This window comes from Hemitrygon akajei, chromosome 17 (genome assembly GCF_048418815.1).
Source record: "Hemitrygon akajei chromosome 17, sHemAka1.3, whole genome shotgun sequence".
Classification (NCBI taxonomy): domain Eukaryota; kingdom Metazoa; phylum Chordata; class Chondrichthyes; order Myliobatiformes; family Dasyatidae; genus Hemitrygon; species Hemitrygon akajei.
In genome coordinates, this window is record NC_133140.1 from 61,925,713 (window position 1) to 61,951,639 (window position 25,927).

Sequence of the window (25,927 nt, forward strand, 5' to 3'; positions counted from 1 at the left end):
AAAAAACATTTGCTTAGAAATTGGATTTCACCCAGTTTTGGAACACTAAAATATTGTTGCGTTTAGGCATGGACTAAATTTGGTTGCTCCAAACAAAGTCACAAAATTTTGCAAGGAAGTGTTTGCTTCAACACAGAAACTAGAATATTCCCCATGGGACCACACTCAATTTAGTTGAATTGCTGACACCTCGTTCTACAGTATGCACGGATAGGTGATAGGTTTTAAAAGGATACTCACTATAAATGTTCCAGGAGCAACACACACGATGACCATTACACAATGTTCTACAATGTTTAACCCATTCCACCAACTAGACAGAGGTCTAGCCTTCAAAAATTGGCTAATCAATAAATCGCAAGGAGGCACAAGTGCAATTTGAATACAGGCCTTTCAGCCCACTAGCACTATCAATCACTCGCTTTTACACTTAACCTACCTTAACTAATTTTATTTTCTCCACTTTCTCATCAAACCACCACCCCACCCTTTCAAATCTCCATACCTAATGAATACCAATAATGTGTTTTTGTTGCTACCCTGCTAGTAATCACCATTGATGTTGTTCTGCACACTAAAAAAATCAAATCTTCATGCAATGTTTAAGCTTGAAGAGTACAACTGATCTGAAAAATTACTATTTTATGTAGTCTTCAGAGTTCTTTAAATTATATACACAAGGGATTGCAGACGCTGGAATCTGAAGCAAGAAACAATAGAGTGGAAGAACTTCAGCAGGCCAAAAGCATCTGTGGGGGGAGGGGGAGAATTCGATTTGTATTTTTATTTATTTTGTTTCTTACATCCAAGGGAGTAAAAATCTTTATGTTGTGTCTCTGTCACAATGTACAAGCAATAAAGAGGGGAAATATGGGAAAACATTGTCCAATCACTAAGATTGCATACGTAAAACAAGGAAATCTGCAGATGCTGGAAATTCAAGCAACACACACAAAATGCTGGTGGAACGCAGCAGACCAGGCAGCATCTATAGGAAGAAGTATAGTCGACGTTTTGGGCCGAGACCCTTCATCAGGACTCCTGACGAAGGGTCTTGGCCCGAATCGTTACTTGTACTTCTTCCTATAGCTGCTGCCTGGCCTGCTGAATTCCACCAGCATTTTGTGTGTGAAGATTGCATATGTAATTGTTTTGTATATATGTATGTACAATAAGATACACATTCAGATCAATGTGTATTGATAACTCTGATGGCCTAGTGAAAGAAGCTGTCCCGGAGCCTGTTGATCCTGACCTTAATGCTGTGGTACCATTTGCCAGATGATAGCAGCTGAAACAATTTGTGGTTGGGGTGGCTGAAGTCCCTGATGATCCTCTGGGCTCTTTTTAAGCACCTACTGCTATAAATGTCCTGAATAGAGGAAGGTTCACATCTACAGGTGCGCTGGGCTGTCCGCACCACTCTCTGCAGTGCCCTGCGATTGAGGGTAGTACAGTTCCCATACCAGGTGATGACCCTGCCAATCAGGATGCTTTCTATGGTGCCCCTCAGGTCAAGTCACTTTTATTGTCATTTCGACCATAACTGCTGGTACAGTACACAGTAAAAATGAGACAAAGTTTTTCAGGACCATGGTGTTACATGACACAGTACAAAAACTAGACTGAACTACGTAAAAAACAACATAGAGAAAAAAAACACAAAACAGCTACACTAGACTACAGACCTACCTAGGACTACATAAAGTGCACAAAACAGTGCAGGCATTACAATAAATAATAAACAAAACATTAGGGCAGTAAGGTGTCAGTCCAGGCTCTGGCTATTCAGGAGTCTGATAGCTTGGGGGAATAAACTGTTACATAGCCTGGTCGTGAGAGCCGGAATGCTTCGGTGCCTTTTCCCAGACAGCAGGAGGGAGAAGAGATTGTATGAGGGGTGCGTGGGGTCCTTCATAATGCTGTTTGCTTTGCGGATGCAGCGCATAGTGTAAATGTCCGTGATGGTGGGAAGAGAGACCCCGATGATCTTCTCAGCTGACCTCACTATCCACTGCAGGGTCTTGCGATCCAAGATGGTGCAATTTCCGAACCAGGCAGTGATGCAGCTGCTCAGGGTACTCTCAATACAACCTCTGTAGAATGTGATGAGGATGGGGGGTGGGAGATGGATTTTCCTCAGCCTTTGCAGGAAGTAGAGACGCTGCCGGGCTTTCTTTGCTATGGAGCTGGTGTTGAGCGACCAGGTGACATTCTCCGCCAGGTGAACACAAAGAAATTTGGTGCTCTTAATCTCTACTGAGGAGTTGTCAATGTTCAGCGGGCAGTGGTCGCTCCGTGCCCCCCCTGAAGTCAACAACCATCTCTTTTGCTTTGTTCACATTCAGAGACAGGTTGTTGGCTTTGCAGCAGTCCGTTGGCCGCTGCACCTCCTCTCCACAAGCAGACTCATCGTTCTTGCTGATGAGACCCACCACGGTCATGTCATCGGTGAACTTGATGATGTGGTTCGAGCTGTGTGTTGCAGCACAGTCATAGGTCAGCAGAGTGAACAGCAGTGGACTGAGCACACAGCCCTGGGGAGCCCAGTGTGATGGTGTTGGAGATGCTCCTCCCGATCTGGACTGACTGAGGTCTCCCAGTCAGGAAGTCTAGAATCCAGTTGCAGAGGGAGGTGTTCAGGTCCAGTAGGCTCAGCTTTCCAGTCAGTTTCTGAGGAATGATTGTGTTGAATGCTGAACTGAAGTTTATGAACAGCATTCCAACGTATGTGTCTTTTTTGTCCAGGTGGGTTAGGGCCAGGTGGAGGGTGACGGCAATGGTGTTGTCTGTTGAGCGGTTGGGACGGTTCGCAAACTGCAGGGGGTAGAAAGTCCTGAGGATTCGGGAACTCATGCCAAACTTCTTCAGCCGTCTGAGGTGAAAGAGGTGCTGTTGTGCTTTTTTTCACCACATAACCAGTATGTACAGTCCAGGTGAGATCCTATGTGACGTGTATACCAAGAAACTTGAAACCATTCATCCTCTCATCTACAGTCCTCTTGATGTCAATAGGGGCTAATCTGTCTCCGTTTCTCCTGTAACCCATGATCAATTCCTAGGTTTCTTTGACATTGAAGGAGACATTGTTTTCTTTGCACCACTGTGTCAAGATGTTGACCTTTCCTCTGCAGGCTGTCTCATTATTGTTGGAAATAAGGTCTATCAATGTCATGTCATCTGCAAATTTGATTAGCAGATTAGAGCTGTGCATGGCAACACAGTTGTGGGTGTATAAGGAGTAGAGGAGGGGACTCAGGACACAGCGCTGGGGGGGGCTCCTGTGTTGAGGGCTAGAGGAACAGAGATGAGGGAGCCCATCCTACCACCTGCTGGTGATCCAACAGGAAGTCCAAGATCCAGCTGCCCAAGGCAGGTGCAGGCTGAGGTCTCTGAGCTTCTTGACGAGCCTGGGGGGAATTATGGTGTTGAATGCTGAACTGTAGTCCAAGAACAGCATTCTAAAATAAGCATCCCTCTTCTCCCGGTGAGTGAGGACAGTGTGCAGCACTATGGCTATGGCATCGTCTGTTGATCGATTGCATCGGTAGGTAAATTGTAGGGTGTCCAGTGCGGTTGGTAGCATGTTGCAGATGTAGTCCTTCACCAGCCTCTCAGAGCATTTGTTGATGTAAATGTTGTAATTATGAACATTGACAGTACATTTTCTTCACAAAAAGTTTGTTTCTTTAAATCATATGTGACATATTTGGAAGCAAGAGATTTTGTCTTGCAAAGGAATTCTGACAGATAAATGTTGATGCTGGATTGTATTGTGAAGAAGACAACTAGGTCCATATAGGGATCCCATTTAGCAGACTTCTTATAAGAGAAGTCTTTTGTCAACCTGTGCATCAAATCCTTCTATGAGGAAAGCACAGTTTCTTTGAGGAAAGTACAGTTCAGCTGTGACATCCTAATTGCCCTCTAGTCCTTCTGTTCCTGCTCTCAACATTGTGTTTCTTGTCCTTGAGGCTCCAGATCTGCATGCTACCATTTTTCCTACAACACAGCTGCTGTTTTTGGTTAGCTGAATGTTTACTGCATGTTGCAAGAAAAAGTTTGAGAACCTTTGCATTTCTCTAGTTCTCTGCATAATTACTCATAAAATGTTATCTGATCTTCATGTAAATCACAATAATAAACACAATCTGTCTAAAGTTTCAGGAAACTGGTTGAGTTTTCGGCAACAATTCTAATATTTGTATGAATTTTGTTGCATTGTTTCAGCTACAATGATATAAGTACAAATGTGAGTGAGCCACCATGGAAATGGGAGGTTGTATTTCATCTAGGTTCCATTCTCCTGACAGTCTGGCTGCTGAAAATATATATGGCAGTACTGTCTCCCCAAGAATAAATGTATTATGTATACTTCATAACTGATGCTGGCAATGAGATTTTTCCCGATAATCCACAACTACTTGAATGCTGAAGGAGTGGAAACAGTTTCTGTTTAAGAAAATATTAGGGTCATTAAAATGCACATAGCTGCCTACACTTGTGGGAATTCTATACTGCTGAGAAATCCTTCTACTCAAATCCTCACTGGAATCAACGCAGTTGAAAGGATTTCTCAGCAACTGCAGTACGTTAGTTACCGATCCAGTCTGCAAAGAGCAACAATCCAATACTTCAAAGTGTAGAACAACAAAAATTGCAAATGCAACGCCTGTGTAGCACCGGTCTTATCACGTGTGACTAGTCACCACACTCAGAGAAAATCAAATTACACTGGGTGCTAATAGGCCATCAGAAGAATCCAGGTATCAGAAGGAGGCAGTGAATAGAAACCACACACTTCTGGAGATAAGGTTTTGTTTATAAGAAAAACAATATGTACAAAATATTTACATGAGTAAGAACAATTCAAAATTCCAACATTCTGTTTCAGTTCCAAATCTTAGATATCAACAAAAGCCAGATTCCTTCTTAATTAGAATCAGTGAGATTCCTGTATTACTCTCATCCAACTAATTAAACCTAGCTTTATTCCCTATTTAAAAGTTTACAGACTAAACTTTCCTTTTTACTTATCCCTTGCTAGTTAGAAAACCAAATATAATTCCCATTCTCAAGTACTAGAGTTAACTTCAGTCTCAGTTCCAGGCAGTATATCTACAAGTTTAAATTCAAATTCAAAAATTATATGTACACAGTTTAACACCTTTCATGACAATTCTCCAACATCACAGCTCTTAAACAAAGTAAATCTCATTCAGTAACTTATCAAAGTCTTTGTAAAAATAATCAGTTGTTAAAGAAAATCAAATTCAGATTCTTTGAATGAAAATAAACTTATACATCCAACCACATTAAATCCTCTGCATCATTACACATTTTGTTCCCGAGCTAGGTCTTCATCCTGGGTGGCTCGCCATCTTGTTTCTGGGTTCATTGGAATGAAATAGTTTATCATCCACAGAAAGTCAATTCACAAACTTGTCCAAAAACTTGACTAAATCCATTGGTATGATTTTGCAGAACTAATTCCCGACTACGCGGTAGGGATTTTGGACAATGATCTCTGCCAATATTGTCTCGTTATAGCTGTAGCTTCAATAAATCTTTTATCGATATTGTCTCTCCTTCAGGGGTTTCACCCTGAGGGTTTAAGTTAGTAGGGTAAAGATAATCAATAGTAATTCCACTTTTAATAGTTCATGTCTTCAGCTTCTAATCGTTGTTACGTTTCTCTCCTTGTACATTCTGTGTCCAACCACTCTCATAGCATTTTTTTTCCAAATTATTTTTTTTAATTGATAAACCTCGTTTTCATTCCTCCACAGGTAGAACTTTCTAATGTTACAACTTTGGGTTTAATTAACCTGAGTTACACAAGATGTGGCAGACATCTGCTGCAGGCACTAATCCTGTGGGGAGAATGCTGTCAAGCGACATTGATCCTGACAAAGAAGAGCATAGCTGTTGGTCTTTCCTCCCCATTTCATACATCTCAGTGCAGACAACCTTGAAGAAGATAAGCTTTCAAACGGGTGTTCATCAAAATGGTTCAAGTATGCATGATAAACTTAACATAGTCTTGACTACATGCACTTGCCCCTGCCCAAGCAGCTAGTCAAGGCCATATTGACATTTCCAGTAATAGAGTGCTGCCATTGCTCATTAGCCAAATACTTGAGAAAGCACAACTTTAAGAACACTGAACTTTAAGCAGCCTGTACAAAGATCTGAAGCTGCCGGGTCAAGATTCTCAAGTTGAGCAGCTTCCCTTTAAATGAAAGCAATTAACTACAATGATGTGTTCCTGGTTGTACTAAAACTGTTCTACACGAGGTGTGGATTAAACTTTTGAGCTCCAATTTATGTTCAAAGGTCCAGGATTGTGGTACATAAATGGAGATGACATGATGTGTGCAAATGATGTGAGGGAAAGATCAGTTGTGAAAGCATGATGGGTAAAATAGTATTACACAGCACTAAAAATAAACAGCTCATGCACCTCTTCACATCACCATAATACCAGGACTTTCAGTTTAATAAGCAGAAGAATGCTGCAATAAGTTAAGTGTTTTCCCATTTTAATCTTAAAACTAAGTTCTAAATGGTGATTAACTGTAGGTGGCTTTTTGGCTATAAAATGAATAAAAGCTAGAAATTGCTCGCATAGGATTTAGAGAGTGCTCACCAGCCTCAACAAACAAAAATGTTTTACTCTTTCTAAAATAGGTTTGATATTATGTTATAGGTCCACTCATAGTTGCAATGTTCTGCAGTCATTTTCACAATCAGTTCATCCAGCTTGTTCGTACGTGTTTAGAAGATGACCTGACGGTTATAAAAGTTTACAACAATATAAATATCAAAGGAATAAATGACCAGAGGTTTCAGATAAAATAGAAAGAAATTAACAAAAAAGGCCAGAGTTCTTAAGTTATTTCAAAGGGAACTTGGTAGTATCTTGAAAAAGATCAAGGAAATGAGGCGAGACTAAACACTTGTTTCCATGTCCAGGAACATATTGGTCCTAACTACAATGAGAAAATGGTCCATATCTGTGTGTAATTTAGGAATGGGATGATTGATTTATGTATTCTTTATTCAGTCCTGAGGTACGGACATCATTTGGAAAGTCAACATCTGTTGCTCAATGACTGTTGCAGTCTATATGTACTTAGGAAAGCCATTTGGTAGAGGCTTCAAAGTGTAAATATAGAAACATAGAAAACCTACAGCATGATACAGGCCTTTCGGCTCACAAAGTTCTGCCAAACAAGTCCCTACCTTAGAAATTACCAGGCTTACCCATAGCCCTCTACATTTCTAAGCTCCATGTACATATACAAAAGTCTCTTAAAAGACCCTATCATATCTGCCTCCACCACCGTTGCCAGCAGCCCATTCCATGCACTCACCACTCTCTGCATAAAAAACTTACCCCTGACATCTCCTCTGTACCTACTCCCCAGCACCTTAAACCTGTGTCCTCTTGTGGTAACCATTTCAGCTCTGGGAAAAAGCCTCTGACTTACACAGAATCAATGCCATTCATCATCTTATACACCTCTCTCAGCTCACCTCTCATCCTCCTTTGCTCCAAGGAGAAAAGGCCGAGTTCACGCAACCTGTTTTCATAAGGCATGCTCCCCAATCCAGGAAACATCCTTGTAAATCATCTCTGCACCCTTTCTATGGTTTCCACATCCTTCCTGTAGTGAGGCAACCAGAACCGAGCACAGTACTCCAAGCAGGGTCTGATCAGGGTCCTATATAGCTGCAACATTACCTGTTGGCTCTTAAACTCAATCCCACGACTGATGAAGGCCAATGCACCGTATGCCTTCTTAACCACAGAGTCAACCTGCACAGCTGCTTTGAGTGTCCTATGGATTCAGACCCCAAGATCCCTCTGATCCTCCACACTGCCAAGAGTCTTGCTGTTAATACTATATTTTGCCATCACATTTGACCTACTAAAATGAACCATTTCACACTTATCTGGGTTGAACTCCATCTGCCACTTCTCAGCCCAGTTTTGTATCCTATCAATGTTCCGCTGTAACCTCTGACAGCCCTCCACACTATCCACAACACAGCCAATCTTTGTGTCATCAGCAAACTTACTAACCTATCCCTCCACTTCCTCATCCAGGTCATTTATAAAAATCACAAAGAGTAAGGGTCCCAGAACAGATCCCTGAGGCACACCACTGGTCACTGACCTCCAGGCAGAATATGACCCATCTACAACCACTCTTTGCCTTCTGTGGGCAAGCCAGTTCTGGATCAACAAAGTAATATCCCCTTGGATCCCATGCCTCCTTACTTTCTCAATAAGTCATGCATGGTTATGCATTGCTGAAATACATATACACTATATCTACTGCTCTTCCTTCATCACTGTGTTTCGTCACATCCTTAAAAATTTCAATCAGGCTCGTAAGGCATGGCCTGCCCTTGACAAAGCTATGCTGACTATTCCTAATCATAATATACCTCTACAAATGTTCATAAATCCTGCCTCTCAGGATCTTATCCACCAACTTACCAACCACTGAAGTAAGACTCACTGGTCTATAATTTCCTGGGTTATCTCTACTCTCTTTCTTGAATAAAGGAACAACATCCGCAACCCTCCAATCCTCTGGAACCTCTCCCATCCCATTGATGATGCAAAGATCATCGCCAGAGGCTCAGCAATCTCCTTTCTCGCCTCCCACAGTAGCCTGGGGTACATCTCATCCGATCCCCGCGACCTATCCAATTTGATGCTTTCCAAAAGCTCCAGCACATCCTCTTTCTTAATATCTACATGCTCAAGCTTTTCAGTCTGCTGCAAGTCATCACTACAATCAGCAAGATCCTTTTCCATAGTGAATACTGAAGTAAAGTTTTCATTAAGTATTTCTGCTATTTCCTTCGGTTCCATACACACTTTCCCACTGTCACACTTGATAGGCCCTATTCGTTGACACCTTATCCTCTTGCTCTTCACATATTTGTAGAATGCCTTGGGTTTCCCTTAATCTTGCCTGCCAAGGCCTTCTCATGGCTCCTTCTGGCTCTCTAATTACCCTCTTAAGCTCCTTCCTGTTAGCCTTATAATCTTTTAGATCTCTAACATTAACTAGCTCTCTGAACCTTTTGTATGCTTTTTTTTCTTCTTGACTAGATTTATTACAGCCTTTGTACACCACAGTTCCAGCTCCCTACCATAACTTCCATCTCATTGGAATGTACCTATACAGAACTCCACACAAATATCGGCTGAATTATTTGCCACATTTCTTCCATACTTTTCCCTAAGAACACCTGTTTCCAATTTAAGCTTCCAATTTCCTGCCTGATAGCCTCATAACTCCCCTTACTCCAATTAAACGCTTTTCTAACTTGTCTGTTCCTATCTCTCTCCAATGCTATTATAAAGGAGATAGAATTATGATCACTATCTCCAAAATGCTCTCCCACTGAGAGATCTGACACATGACCAGGTTCATTTCCCAATACCAGATCAATTACAGTCTCTCCTCTTGTAGGCTTATCTACATATTGTGTCAAGAAATCTCCCTGAACACACCTAACAAACTCCACTCCATCTAAACCCCTTGGTCTAGGGAGATGCCAATCGATATCTGGGAAATTAAAATCTCCCATCACGACAATTCTCTTATTATTACACCTTTCCAGGATGTTTCCCTATCTGCTCATTGATATGCCTGTTTCTATTGGGTGGTCTATATAAAACACCCAGTAAAGTTATCGACCCCTTCCCATTCCTAACTTCCACCCACAGAGACTCCATAGACAATCCCTCCATGACGTCCATTTTTTTTCTGCAGCCGTGACACTATCTCTGATCAACAGTGCCACGCCCCCACCTCTTTTGCCTCCCTCCAGTCTTTTCTGAAACATCTAAAACTCGGCACCTGAAGTAACCATTCCTGTCCCTGAGCCATCCAAGTCTCTGTAATGACCACCACATCATACCTCCAAGTACTGATCCATGCTCTGAGCTCATCCGTTTTGTTCAAAACACTCCTTGCATTAAAATAGACACATCTCAAACCATCTGTCTGAGCACGTCCCTTCTCTATCACCTGCCTATCCTCACTCACACACCGTCTCCAAGCTTTCTCTATTTGTGAGCCAATCGCCTCTTCCCCAGTCTCTTCAGTTCGGTTCCCACCCCCCAACAAATCTAGTTCAAACTCTCCCCAGTAGCCTTAGCAAACCTCCCTGCCAGGATATTGGTCCCCCTGGGATTCAAGTGCAACCCATCCTTTTTGTACAGGTCACACCTGCTCCAAAAGAGGTCCCAATGATCCAGAAATCTGAATCACTGACCCCTGCTCCAATCCCTCAGCCACGCATTTATCCTCCACCTCATTCTATTTCTAAACTTACTGTCACATGGCACAGGCAGTAATCCCAAAATTACTACCTTTGCGGTCCTGTTTCTCAACTTCCTTCCTAACTCCCTATAGTCTGTTTTCTGGACCTCTTCCCTTTTCCTACCTATGTCATTGGTACCAATATGTACCACGACCTCTGGCTGTTCTCCCTCCTACTACAGGACATCTTGGACGCGATCTGAAACATCCCGGACCCTGGCACCTGAGAGACAAACTCCATCCGAGTTTCTTTCCTGCCTCAACAGAATCACCTGTCTGACCCCCTAACTATAGAGTCCCCTATCACTACTGCCTTCCTCTTTCTTTCCCTGCCCTTCTGAGCCACAGGGCCGGACTCTGCGCCAGAAACACGGCTACTGTTGCTTCCCCTAGGTAGGCTGTCCCCACCCCCAACAGTAGTACTTATTGTCAAGGGGTACAGCCACAGGGGTACTCTTTACTACCTGACTTGTCCCCTTCCCTCTCTTGATTGTGACCCACTTGTCTCTGTCTGTCGTACATGAATTGCATAGTTGTGATATGGGAACAGAATGACAACAAAAGGTAAAATAATCTTAACCTCATCTGATCTTTCTTTCAAAAAAGTATGGTCTCATATATAGATGATGCATATGGAAATGAGAATACATAAAATGGCAACATTTTATTTGATTTGAAATGGAAAAATTAGTTATCTTACAAAGTAAAATAAATTGCTGGATGAGAAACAAAGCAAATTTCTTCCAGCATTAGACAGTTGAGATTTACTGACAGTTAAAATACTTTGCATATTTGGTGACAACATCAGTTAATGCTCCAAGACATTTAATAAGTTAAAACTGCACAATGCCTAAGGATACTTAAAATCCATAGGGTAAATGCACTATTAAAGTTCATTTTATTGTGAATTTGTGAATAGTTTACAATACATCTTTGGTCTCCCTTACAGTATATACAGACTTTACCTACAGCATTTTGTGCATGATGTTCTGAACTGTATCCCTTTGGACAAATATCAAACCATATGGAAAATAAAAAAAATCTACAGTACAGTTACAGTCTGAAATATGTCAATGATTACCTGCAGATCTTTTTCCAGAGCAACTACTCTTCGGTTAGCTTCTCTTTCATGCTCCTCCATTGCCTGAATCAGAACATCATTTTGTTCACTTAAGTCATTGATGTAAGACTGAAGAATCTGCACCTTCAACTAACCAAAAGAAAAAAAATGTAAATATTCCAGCATTAAATTTCTGTAAATCAGCCTCCCCTCTATGAACTCTGTCTATACTTGTTGCTGCCTCAGTAAAGTAGCCAACGTAACTAAAGACTCCACCCACCCCAGATATTTCTTTTCTCCCCTCTCCCATGAGGCATAAGATATAAAACCTGAAAGCAAGACCACCAGGCTAAAGGACAGCTTCTATACTCTTGAATTGACCTCTTGTATGATAATTTGGACCCTTGACATCACAGTTTACCTGATGACCTTGCGCTTTCTCTGCAGCTTTTACACTTTATTCTGCATTGCTATTGTTTTACCTTGTATGCACTGTGTAATGCTTTGATCTGTATGAAGAGATTAACAAATATCTAATACATGTGTCCTGGAAAGATACTTTATGAACACTTGCAAATAAAAATAGATTGCACAGGGTTGGAATAGATACATATTTCCAAAAATGACAAGATGAAGCTAGAATAATAACAAAAAAAACCAAACAAAAGTCTACAATTACACGTTAAGTCAGGTAGCTTCTATAGAATATAGAACAGTACAGCACGATACAGGCCCTTAGCCCACAATGTTGTGCCGACCCTTTAACCTAGTCCAGGATCAATCTAACCCTTCCCTCCAACATAGCCCTCTAGTTTACTTTCATCCATGTGCTTATCTAAGAGTCACTTAAATGAGATTTTCCATGATCTGCCTGTACCACCATCCCTGGCAGCATATTCCATGCAAGTACCTCTCTGTAAAAAAACACTTACCTCCAACATTCACCCTATACTTTAAAGTTATGAGCTCTTGTAATAGCCATTTTTACCCTGGGAAAATGTTTCTGACTGTCCACTGGATCTATGCCTCTTGGCATCTTGAATGTTGCTATCAAGTTATCTCTTATCCTTCTCTCCAAAGAAAAAAAAGCCTTAGCTCACTCAATTTATCCTCATAAGAAATGCTTTCTAATTCAGACATAAGCCTTGTAAATCTCCTCTGCATCCTCTCTAAAGCCCTCACATCCTTCCTTTAATCAGGTGAAAATAATACTCCAAGTGTGATTGAACCGGTTTTAAAGAGCTGAAACGTAACCTCGTGTCTCTTGAACTAATGAAGGCCAACACTCTTAATCCACTCTTAACCATTCTATCAACTTGTGTTGCAACTTTGGATGTCAACCACCAAGATCTATCTATTCCTCCACACTGTTAACCCTGTCTTTTATCTTCAAGTTCATCCTTCCAAATTGAATCACTTCACACTTCTCCGGATTGAACTCCATCTGCTAGTTCTCAGTCGAACTTTGCATCCTATCAAAGTCCCATTGTAATCTTTGATAACTTCCTACATTATCCACGACACCACCAACCTTCATGTATTCTCCTAACTTACCAAACCACCCTCCCACTTCCTCTTTCAAGCCATTTATAAAAATCACAAAGAGCAGGGGTCACGTAACAGATTCCTGTGGAACATAATCATCACTAATCTTCAGACAGAATACGCTCCATCTACAACCACCCCCGCCTTCTGCCGGCAAACCAAATCTGAGTTTATGCACCCAACTTCCCCTAGATACCATGCCTCTTGAACTTAGAAACAAGGCATCCATGGGGAACCATGTCAAATTCTCTACTAAAAGCCATTTACATCACATCCACTGCTCTGCAATCACTGGTATATTTTGTCACTTCCTCAAAGAATTCAATCAGGCTCCTAAGGCACGATCAGCCCCCTCACAAAGCCATGCTGATTATCCCTAATCATACTATACTTTTCCAAATGCTCGTAAATCCTGTTCTAAGAATCCTCTCCAATAACTTGCCCACTACTGACATGTGGCTCATTGGTCTACCTAATTCCCAATGTTATCTCTATTACCTTTCTTGAACAAAGGTATACTGTTTGCCACCTTTCAATGCTCTGCCACTACTCCTTTGGCCAGTCAGGACACAAAGATCATTGCCTATGGTACAGCAATCTCTTCCCTTGCATCCTATGACAACCCTGCAATACATCCCATCCCCGGGCACTGACATATCTATCCTCTTTCTTAACATTGAAATATTCCAGTATATCAGACTGTTCTACAATGACTTCACATTCATTCGTGATCCCTTTCTTTGGTGAATACTGAAGCAAAGTATTCATTAAGGACCTCCACTACCTCTGACTACAGACACATGTTTCCTCTTATCCTTGATTGATCCTATCCTCAACTCTAGTTACCCTGTTCTTCTTGTACGTACGTGTAGAACACCTCAGGGTTTTCCTTATGCCTCCCCCTAGTTCTCCAAAGTCTTTTGTGGAGAAAACTACTGAAGCTACCTTTCAAGTTGATGCCTTTTATAGAAACATAGAAAACCTACTGCACAATACAGCTCTTCAGCCAACAAAGCTGTGCCGAGCGTGTCCTTACCTTAGAACTACCTAGGCTTACCCATAGCCCTCTATTTTTCTAAGCTCCATGTATCCACCCAAGAGTCTTTTAAAAGAGCCTATTGTTTCTGTCTCCACCACCGTTGCCAGCAGCCCATTCCATGCACTCACCACTCTCTGAGTAAAAAACTTACCCCTGACATCTCCTGAGTACCTACTTCCATGCACCTTAAAACTATGCCCTGTCATGCTAGCCATTTCAGCCTTGGAAAAAAGCCTCTGACTATCCACACGATCAATGCCTCTCTTTATCTTGTACACCTCTATCAGGTCACCTGTCATCCTCCATCGCTCCAAGGAGAAAAGGCCGAGTTCACTCAACCTATTCTTATAAGACATGCTCCTTAATCCAGGCAATATCCTTGTAAATCTCCTCTGCACCCTTTTTTTGGTTTCCACATCCTTCCTGTAGTGAGGTGACCAGAATTGAGCACAGTACTCCAAGTGGGTTCTGACCAGGGTCCTATATCGCTGCAACATAACCTCTCAGCTCTTAAACTCAATCACATGACTGATGAAGGCCAATGCACCGTATGTCTTCTTAACCACAGAGTCAATCTGCGTAGCAGCTTTGAGTGTCCTATGGACATGGACCCCAAGATCCCTCTGATCCTTCACACTGCCAAGAGTCTTGCCATTAATGCTATATTCTGCCATCATATTTGACCTTTCATTACAAATGGGAAAAGTTAGAAATTAAACTAGTGTAAGATGAATGGCAAAAAAGGTCATGATAGTGCGAAGATCAAGAGAGACTGAGTATTGCAAGTGGCAGTGGTGCTGGCTAAAAGAGGGGAGAACAATGCCCTGTGGTTTATGGTTAGGGATACTTGCACAAATACCAGCAAATCCCCTTTGCTATAGTGCACATGCAGCTCACATCCATGTTTAGAGGAAAAATCAAAGGTACTTATTCAAGTAACATGTATGGACGTCAACTGGGATCTGATAGCCAAGTGCAGTAAACTTCAAAAATCATGTTTGGGACAGTGTCAGGGGTACAACATCAATGAGTCTAAAAGCCGTAAAATTCAAGGATCTTGCCAAGTTTGAAGTCAAGATAATGTACCGTACTGTGCAAAAGTCTTAGGCACCCTAGATTTTTTAATTAAAAATTTTGTTTTAGATGTATATTTTTAACTTCTGTATTAATGTGTCAGTAGAAAATAACATTTAGATTTCCAAACATTAATGTTCCAAAAAGTTAAATGCTAAAGATTTTTTTGTATTTCATTAAAGAAAGAAACATATTATATAATCAATCACTTTTCAAATAAAAACTTGATTACTTTGTACATACAGTGTCTATAAAAATATTTCCTCCTCTTGGAAGTTTTCATGTTTTATTGTTTTACAACATTGAATCACAGTGGATTTAATTTGGCTTTTTTGACACTGATCAACAAAAAAATAGTCTTCTGCGTCAAAGTGAAAACAGATGTCCACAAGGTGATTCAAATTAATTACAAATATAAAACACCAAATAATTGATTTCAAAAGTATTCACCCCCCCCCCTTAATATGACACCCCAAGCCATCACAAGTGTAGCCAATTGATTTCAGAGGTCACATAATTAGTTAAATGGAGATATGTTTTTGGAGACCTATGTGCAGTCAAGGTGTTTCAATTGATCATAGTAAAAACACACCTGTATCTGGAAGGTCCAACTGCTGGTGAGTCAGTATCTTGGCAAAAGCTACACCATGAAGACAAAAGAACCTTCCAAGCAACTCCACAAAAAAGTTATTGAAAAGATTCAAGAACATTTCCAAGTCACTGAAAATCACTTGGAGTACAGTTAAGTCAATCATCAAGAAATGGATCAGCTGTAGATCAACCTAGAGCAGGCCATCCTGAAAAACTGAGGGAATGTGCAAGAAGGGGACTAATGAGGGAGGCCACTAAGAGACCTATAATAACTCTGGAGGAGTTTCAAGCTTCAGCGGCTGAGATTGAAAAGACTGTGCATAGAACAATGGTTGCTTGGGTGCTTCACCAGTCACAGCTTTATGGGAGAGTGACAAAGAGAAAGGTATTGTTGAAAAAATATCACAGGAAGTCAGCTGGAAGAAGGTTCTATAGTCTAATGAAACCAAAATTAAGCTTTTTGATCATCAAACTAAATGCTATGCTTGGTGTAAGCCAAACACCGCACATCATCAAATACACACCATTCCTACCTTGAAGCATAGTGGTGGTTGCATCATTCTGTGGGGACACTTCACTGCAACAGACCCTGGAAGGCTTGTGAAGGTAGAGGGTAAAATGAATGCAGTAAAATACAAGGAAATCCTAGAGGAAAACCTGATGCAGTCTGCAAGAGAACTGCGAATTAGGAGAAGATTTGTTTCCCAGCAAGACAATGATCCCAAGCATAAAGCCAAAGCTACACAGGAATGGCTTAAAAACAACAAAGTTAATATCCTGTTTTAGCCAACTCAAGAGTCCAGACCGCAATCCAATTGAGAATTTGTGGCTGGAATTGAAAAGGATTGTTCACTCACAATCTCTTGCATCTGACAGAGCTTGAACAATTTTGTACAGAATAGGGAAAAATTGCAGTGTCCAGATGTGCAAAGCTGATGGAGACCAATCTGTACAGCCTCAAGACTGTAATTGCTGTCAAAGGTGCATCTACTAAATATTGACTTGAAGCGGGTGAGGAATTATGCAATTAATTTATTTTGTGTTTAATAATTGTAATAAATTTAGATGACTTTGTAGAGATCTGTTTTCACTTTGACATGAAAGAGTCTTTTTCTGTTAATCACTGTCAAAAAAGCTAAATTAAATGCACTATGATTCAATGTTGTAAACCAATAAAACATGAAAACTTCCAAGGGGGAGGGATGAACACCTTTTATAGGCACTAGATAAAGACCATAAGACAAAGGAGCAGAAGTCGGCCATTCAGCCCATCAAGTCTGCTCCGCCATTCACCTTCTTCACCACCGACTCAACCTGGATGTTAACCTTAAGGGTATCCTGCACGAGGACTCCCAAGTCCTGTTGCATCTCAGAACTTTGAATTCTCTCCCCATTTAAATAATAGTCTGCCCCTTTATTTCTTCTACCAAAGTGCATGACCGTACACTTTCCGACATTGTAATTCATCTGCCACTTCTTCGCCCATTCCCCCAATCTATCCAAGTCTCTCTGCAGGCTCTCTGTTTCCTCAGCACTACTGGTCCCTCCACCTATCTTTGTATCATCAGCAAACTTAGCCACAAAGCCATCTATTCCATAATCCAAATCGTTGATATACAACGTAAAAAGAAGCGGCCCCAACCCACTGAGTTCCTGAGGCATGCTGTTTCATTGCTCCAGGTGTCAACATCTATAGTCTCACGTGTCTGGATTTCATGAATATATATGCATTTCCACAAATTAAAACAGAAAATTATTCAAAATATCATATTTTAACACTGCTGGGCTGAGAGATAATACTGCCAAGACAATCTTTTCATCCATATATACATATTTTCCCCTATTCTCTTAACAAACTGATAAATATGAAATAAAAGTTGCCAAATTAATCTATCCAGTAAATATTTTGAGACTTACATATTACTTTAAGATGGCAATACTGCCCAGATTTTTCATTTAATGTTTTACTCCAGGCATGTTTTTCAATCCCAGTACATAAATTCCTTGTGATATACATACTTTCAAATGAGCTTTTAATGGATTTTATTTGTATAGGGAACTACTTAGTAAAATGAAAGTACACATACATGAATGAAAATCTAGTTAAATTTAGTTTAAGGAATAAAGATTAAGGAATATTTTCTGCTGGTTAATTGGCAGATTAACATTATGTTTAGGGAGAAGAATACCCTGAAATTCAAATAGTTTTGCCATCATGCCAAGGGAAAGTGTTCTAACATTTTTGCCACTAGCTTAGTTGGAATTCAAGTATTAATGCCAAAATGATTTGTTTTCATTACTAAGTGAGGCAGGTGAGCACCTTTGGCTGCTTCTAATTACTTGTAGCCTTCTATATTTTGGTAGTTATACTAAGAAATTCTAAGCAAAGAAGATCAAAATAACACACCACAATTGAAATAAACAAAAATGATGGCCAAACTATTAGAACTGACAATGCACTAAAATATTAACAGCCACTTGGAATAATAAACAACAGCATCGAATAATAAATGGTGAGCTAAAGCATATTTAAAGGCCAGAAACTGTTTGATGAACTTCCTTGAGCTGTTTTAAGAAATCTTAGAAAGGATGAATTTCTTTAGTGAGAAGGTGGTGAATCTATGGAATTTATTGCTACAGATGGCTGTGAAGGCCAAGTCATTGAGTATATTTAGAGTAAAGGTTGATAAGTACTTGATTAGTCAGTGTGTCAAAGGTTATGGGGAGAAGGCAAGAGAATGTGGTTGAGAGGGATAATAAACCAGCCAGGATGGAATGATGGAGCAGACTTAATGGGGCAAATAGCCTAACTCTGCTCCTGTGTCATATGGTTTTAATTCAGTCACGTTTACAAAATTAAAGACTTGGTGATGAAATAGGCAGCAGTACTGCTTTTAATACAGTTATGAGTACAGTTTTGAGTACAGTTAGACGAGAAGCTAGACTGGACTGCCAACACAGATGCCTTGTGCAGGAAGGCACAGAGTCGACTGTACTTCCTTAGAAGGTTGGCGTCATTCAATGTCTGTAGTGAGATGCTGAAGATGTTCTATAGGTCAGTTGTGGAGAGTGCCCTCTTCTTTGTGGTGGCGTGTTGGGGAGGAAGCATTAAGAAGAGGGACGCCTCACGTCTTAATAAGCTGGTAAGGAAGGCGGGCTCTGTCGTGGGCAAAGTACTGGAGAGTTTAACATCGGTAGCTGAGCGAAGGGCGCTGAGTAGGCTACGGTCAATTATGGAAAACTCTGAACATCCTCTACATAGCACCATCCAGAGACAGAGAAGCAGTTTCAGTGACAGGTTACTATCGATGCATTGCTCCTCAGACAGGATGAAGAGGTCAATACTCCCCAATGCCATTAGGCTTTACAATTCAACCGCCAAGACTTAAGAACTTTTTAAAAGCTATTATTAATGCTTTTTGAGATAGTGATTTAGATGCATATCATATTTTTTTACTGAGTTAAGTATTGTATGTTATTAGTTTTGCTACAACAAGTGTATGGGACATTGGAAAAAAAGTTGAATTTCCCCATGGGGATGAATAAAGTGTCTATCTATCTATCTATCTATCTATCTATCTATAAGCTAATATCATAGGGCTATAGATATAGGGCACAACTTTGAAGTGTCAGTGTGTAGGTGCATTTGCTGGGAGAAGCATAGCAGTGATTTTATGACTGGGTTAGCAATCCAGTAACATAATCACAAAATAGTAGCTGTGGCATTTAAATTCATTTAAAAGAAAAACTTCTAAGATGCAAACATTAAATATGGTAAGTATAAAATAATTTTTTGTAAAAACTCATCTTGTTTACTAATAAGATTTAGAGAAACAGATCGAATATCTTTATCCAATTTGACTCTACACATGCAAAGAAATTAATTATTACCTGTTGTCTGAAATGGTGAAGAAAGATCCACCCCCACCAGTTGTACCAAACAATTATAAAGTTTAATCTATAGTACAGTGCAAAAGTCTCAGGCACATGTTCAACTTTTTTTTTAAACTGGTGTGACAACCCTTTGCTTGTAAAACTACATCAATTCTCTTAGGTAAACTGTCGTGCAGTTTTATAAGAAAATTTATTGGCAAGCTGTTCCAAGCATCTTGGAGAACTTGCCACAGTTCTTCTGCAGACTTTGAGTAAATCACGTTCTTCTGTCTCTCCCAGACAGCCCCAATGAAGTTGAAATCAGGGCTCTATGGAGGCCATTACATCCGAAACCAGATCAAAAAATCCTGACGAAGGGTCTCAGCCCGAAACATTGACTGTACTTCTTCCTATAGATGCTGCCTGGCCTGCTGTGTTCCACCAGCATTTTGTGTGTAGGGGAATTCCTTCATTATAAGGTTCAAAGCTGCAGTTTGCTAACATTTGGTATTTAATTAGGGATGGGGCAAAATGCTCAAGATGCTGAATGACAAAAAAATTCAGGATGTTTGTGTATATGGCTATATAGGTGACTATACTGGTTAATGTGTTTTTGAACACTGGCTGTCAGTCTTTATTTGTGTATACTTTTTTTCATAAATTCTATTGTATTTCTTTATTTTCCTGTAAGTAACTACAAGAAAATGAGTTTCAAGGTAGCATACTATAATGTGCATGTACTTTTATAATAAATTTAAGTTGTCTTCGATTTGACTTAAATAAACAATAATGCACAAGTTCCTAGGCTTCATAAATGGTGGCATGGTATAAAAGTCAATACTAAAACTAAACATCAAAAATAATTTTGGTACTAAATGACCTAACTCAAGTCCCCCTTTTCACCTTTGAATGTGGAAGGGATTTACTGGAATGGCTCCAAGATATATTGACATATTAGAGCTAAACTTGTATCAACTAGAGAAGATGTTCTCTTTAGAACAGTAGAGGCTTACAGGAATTTTAATCATGGTGTCTGAAATTACGAACAGGTCATAAAGGACAAATAATAAAAATACTATCTACCCTTCAGACTTAAGATAATTAGAAGAAATGGATTATGATACTATAAAGCAACTCAGATTTAGGCATCAGTAGATAGAGGGTAACAGGTGGATGCTGTGTACATTAATTTCCAGAAGATATTTTATAAGGTACCACACAAAAGACTTATCCATAAGGCAAGGATGCAAGGAGTTGGGGGTAAAGTATTAGCACGGATAGATAATTGGCTAACCAATAGAAGGCAGATCGTTGGGATAAATCAGTCCATTTAGTAGTGATCGGAACTGCCGCAGGGATCTGTGCAAGGGGCACAAAATTCGTAAATGATTTGAAATAGGGGGCTGACTGTAGTGTATCTTTGTTTGCTGATGACACTGAATGGAATGGAAAAGCAAATTGTGCAGAGGATGTGGACAGTCTGCAGAGCGATATAGATAGAGTGTATGTGCAAGGGTCTGGTAGCTGAGGTATAATGTTGGTAAATGCAAGATCATCCACTTTGGAAAGAAAAATAGATTAATTTATTAAATGATGAAAGATTGCTGTTATGTATAGGGAGTGTTTGTGCATGAGTTACAAAAGGTTGGTCTGCAGGTGCAACGGGTTATCAAGAAGGCAAATGGAATTTTGCCATTCATTGCTAGAGGGATTGAATTTAAGAACAGGGAGGTTATGCTGCAACTGAATATGTGCAAAGAATGTTCATGAGGTTGATTCCATGAGTTGAAAGGGTTGACCTATGAGGAGACATTGAGTCACCCTGGATGATACTCACTGGAATGCAAAAGAATTAAAAGAGATCTTATAGAAACATAAAATTATGAAAGGAATAGATAAGATAGTGACAGGAAAGTTGTTTCCACTGGTAAGTGAGACTAGAACTAGGGGACATCACCTCAAGCTTTGAGGGAATAGATTTGGGACAGAGATGAGGAGAAACTCCTTTTCCCAGGGAGTAGTGAACCTGTGGAATTCTCTATCCAGGGAAACAGTAGGGGTAACCTGATTAAATATAGTTAAGATATATTTAGCTAGATTTTGCAAAGCAGGGGAATTAAGGATTGTGGGGTAAAGGCGGGTAAGTGAAGCCTAAATACATGATCAGATTAGTCATAATTTTATTGACGGCTCGACGGGGTGGGTAGAATATAGAAACACAGAAAACATACAGAACAATACAGCCCTTTTGGCCCACAAAGCAGTGCTGAACATGTCTTTACCTTAGAACTACCTAGCCTTTACCCATGGCCCTCTACTTTTCTAAGCTCCATATAGCCATCCAGGAGTCTCTTAAAAGACCCTATTGTTTCCACCTCCACCACCACCGCCGGCAGCCCATTCCACGCACTCACCACTCTCTGCGTAAAAAACTTACCCTTGACATCTCTTGTGTACCTGCTTCCAAGCACCTTAAAACTATGCTCCCTCGTGCTAGCCATTTCACCCCTGGGGAAAAGCCTCTGGCTATCCACACGATCAATGCCTCTCATCATCTCATACACCTCTATCAGGTCACCTCTCATCATCCGTCACTCCAAGGAGAAAAGGCTGAGTTCACTCAACCTATTCTCATAAGGCATGATCCCCAATCCAGGCAACATCCTTGTAAATCTCCTCTGCACCCTTTCTATGGTTTCCACGTCCATCCTGTAGTGAGGCGACCAGAACTGAGCACAGTACCCCAAGAGGGATCTGACCAGGGCCCTATATAGCTGCAACATTACCTCTCGGCTCTCAAACTCAATCCCATGATTGATGAAGGCCAATACACCATATGCCTTCTTAACCACAGACTCAACCTGCGTAGCAGCTTTGAGTGTCCTATGGACTCAGATCCCAAGATCCCTCTGATCCTCCACACTGCCAAGAGTCTTGCCATTAATGTTATATTCTGCCATCATATTTGACCTACCAAAATGAGCCACCTCATACTTATCTAGGTTGAACTCCATCTGCCACTTCTCAGCCCAGTTTTGCATCCTTCAATGTCCTGCTGTAACCTCTGACAGCCCTCCACACTATCCACAACACTCCCAACCTTTGTGTCATCAGCAAACTTACTAACCCATCCCTCCACTTCCTCATCCCTCATTTATAAAAATCACAAAGAGTAGGGGGTCTCAGAACAGATCCCTGAGGCACACCACTGGTCACCGACCTCCATGCAGAATATGACTCGTCTACAACCACTCTTTGCCTTCTGTGGGCAAGCCAGTGCAGGATCCACAAAGCAATGTTCCCTTAGATCCCATGCCTCCTTACTTTCTCAATAAGCCTTGCATGGGGTACCTTATCAAATGCCTTGCTAAAATCCATATACATTACATCTACAACTCTACCTTCATCAATGTTCTTAGTCACATCCTCAAAAAATTCAATCAGGCTTGTAAGGCACAACCTGCCTTTGACAAAGCCATGCTGACTATTCCTAATCATATTATGCCTCTCCAAATGTTCATAAATCCTGCCTCTCAGGATCTTCTCCGTCAATTTACCAACCACTGAAGTAAGACTCACTGGCGTAAAATTTCCTGGGCAATCCCTACTCCCTTTCTTGAATAAGGGAACAACATCCACAACCCTCCAATCCTCCAGAACCTCTCCAATCCTCATTGATGATGCAAAGATCCTTGCCAGATGCTCAGCAATCTCCTCCCTTGCTTCCCACAGTAGCCTGGGGTGCATCCCATCCGGTCTCAGTGACTTATCCAACTTGATGCTTTCTAAAAGCACATCCCTTTTCTTAATATCAACATTTTCAAGATTTTCAATCTACTGCAAGTCATCCCTACAATTGCCAAGTTCCTTTTCCGTTGTGAATACAGAAGCAAAGTACAGTATTCATTAAGTACCTCTGCTATTTCCTACGGTTCCATACACACTTTTCCATTGCAACACTTGATTGGTCCTATTCTCTCACATCTTATCCTCTTTCTCTTCACATACTTGTAGAATGCTTTGGGGCTTTCCTTAATCCTGTTCGCCAAGGCCTTCTCATGGCCCCTTCTGGCTCTCCAAATTTCATTCTTAAGCTCCTTCCTGCTTGCCTTATAATCTTCTAGATCTCCATCATTACCTAGTTTTTTTGAACCTTTCATAAGCTCTTCTTTTCTTCTTGACTAGATTTTCAACAGCTTTTATACACCATGGTTCCTGTACCCTACCATAACTTCCCTGTCTCATTGGAACGTACCTACTCAGAACCCCATGTAAATATCCCCTGAACATTTGCCACATTTCTACCATATGTTTCTGAGAACACCTGTTTCCAATTTATGCTTCCAAGTTCCTGCCTGATAGCCTCGTGTTTCTCCTTACTCCAATTAAATGTTTCCCTGACTTGTCTGTTCCTATCCCTCTCCAACGCTATGGTAAAGGAGGTAGAATTGTGATCACTATCTCCAAAATGCTCTCCCACTGAGAGACCTGACACCTGACCAGGTTCATCTCCCAATACCAAATCAAGTACAGCCTCTCCTCTTGTAGGCTTATCTACATATTGTGTCAAGAAACCTTCCTGAACACACCTAACAAACTCCAGCCCATCTAAACCCTCACTCTAGGGAGATGCCAATTAATATTTGGGAAATTAAAATCTCCCAGCAGAACAACCCTGTTATTATTATTCCTTTCCAGAGTCTGTTTCCCTATCTACTCCTCATGTCCTTGTTACTATTGAGTGGTCTATTAAAGACACCCAGTAAAATTATTGACCCCTTCCTATTCCTAACTTCCATCCACAGAGACTCTGTAGACAACCCCTCCGACTTCCTCCTTTTCTGCAGCTGTGACACTTTCTCTGATCAACAGTGCCACGCCCCCACCTCTTTTGCCTCCCCCCTATCCTTCCTGAAACATCTAAAGCCTAGCAGTTGAAGTAGCCAATCCTGCCCCTACACCATCCAAGTCTCTGTAATGGCCACATCATCATTGCTCCAAGTGCTGATCCACGCCCTAAGCTCATCTACTTTATTCATGATACTCCTTGCATTAAAATAGACACATCTCAAACCATCGGACTGAGCGTGTCCCTTCTCTATCACCTGCCTATCCTCCCTTTCACACTGTCTCCGAGCTTTCTCTATTTGTGAGCCTACCTCCCTTTTCTTCGTCACTTCAGTTCGGTTCCCACTCTCCAGCAATTCTAGTTTAAACTCTCCCCAATAGCCTTAGCAAACCTTCCCGCCAGGATATTGGTCCCTCTTAGATTCAAGTACAACCCATCCATTTTGTACAGGTCACACCTGCTCCAGAAGAGGTCCCAATGATCCAGAAACCTGAATCCCTGCCCCCTGCTTCCATCCCTCAGCCATGCATTCATCCTCCACTTCATTCTACTTCTATACTCACTGTCTTGTGGTGGCCTCCTATTTCTTGTGCTCTTATGTCTCTCTCCCTCACCACCACTACCTTGGGAACTTCAGTTTTAGGAAAAACATTTTTTGTAAAATTCTCATAACTAAACTGACTAAACTGAATATTTTCATAGATCCATTCTTGAATAAATCACAGCAATATGAAAGACAAAACTGAAAGTGCCACATTACTGTACATTAACATCTGGGATAGATTCAATTCAAAGACTTTTTATTATCTTGAACTACTATTGAAAATGTTATGTTTTGTAACTTCAAAACATTAAATAAATTCAAAGGAAAACTCTGGAGTCCAGGAATGCAGGTCTGGTTTTGTCTTTGCTTTAAGTGAGGCAGGTACGTATCACATGGTAGCATGATGACATGTACAATTAATGTATTTTTTCATATAACCCATACTTAATCATTTAAACTAACAAGAAATTTGAGTATTCTTGATGAAACAATTATCGAAATACTAAATGTACAACACTCCTCCCTGCTTAGGTATAAACTCCAACTCAATAGAGAATAGAGAACTCCTGCCTCAGCAAGGACCTGGACCTGTTGCAATTTGCCTATCACCACAACAGGTTGACGGCAGATGCAATCTCAATGGCTCTTCACGCAGCTTTAGACCACCTGGACAACACAAACACCTATATTAGGATGCTGTTCATCGACTATAGCTCAGCATTTAATACCATCATTCCCACAATCCTGATTGAGAAGTTGCAGATTCTAAGCCTTTGTACATCCCTCTGCAACTGGACCCTCGACTTCCTAACCAGAAGACCACAGTCTGTGTGGATTGGTGATAACATCTCCATCATCATCATCGCTGATGATCAACACTGGTGCATCTCAGGGGTGTGTGCTTAGCCCACTGCTCTACTCTCTATATGCCCATGACTCTGTGGCTACACATAGCTCAAATACCATATATAAGTTTGTTGACGATACAACCATTGTTGGT

General features: G+C 40.8%; 1 protein-coding gene across 1 annotated transcript in view; it reads right to left on the reverse strand.

Annotated features, from left to right (window-relative positions):
- The window catches only part of pmfbp1 (polyamine modulated factor 1 binding protein 1), a 649,032-nt gene that overhangs the window by 556,529 nt on the left and 66,576 nt on the right, over positions 1 to 25,927 (reverse strand). Inside the window, exon 3 of the mRNA XM_073070291.1 lies at positions 11,434 to 11,562. Coding sequence (XP_072926392.1) covers positions 11,434 to 11,562 — 129 coding nt within the window. The remainder of the gene's footprint in view (positions 1 to 11,433; positions 11,563 to 25,927) is intronic.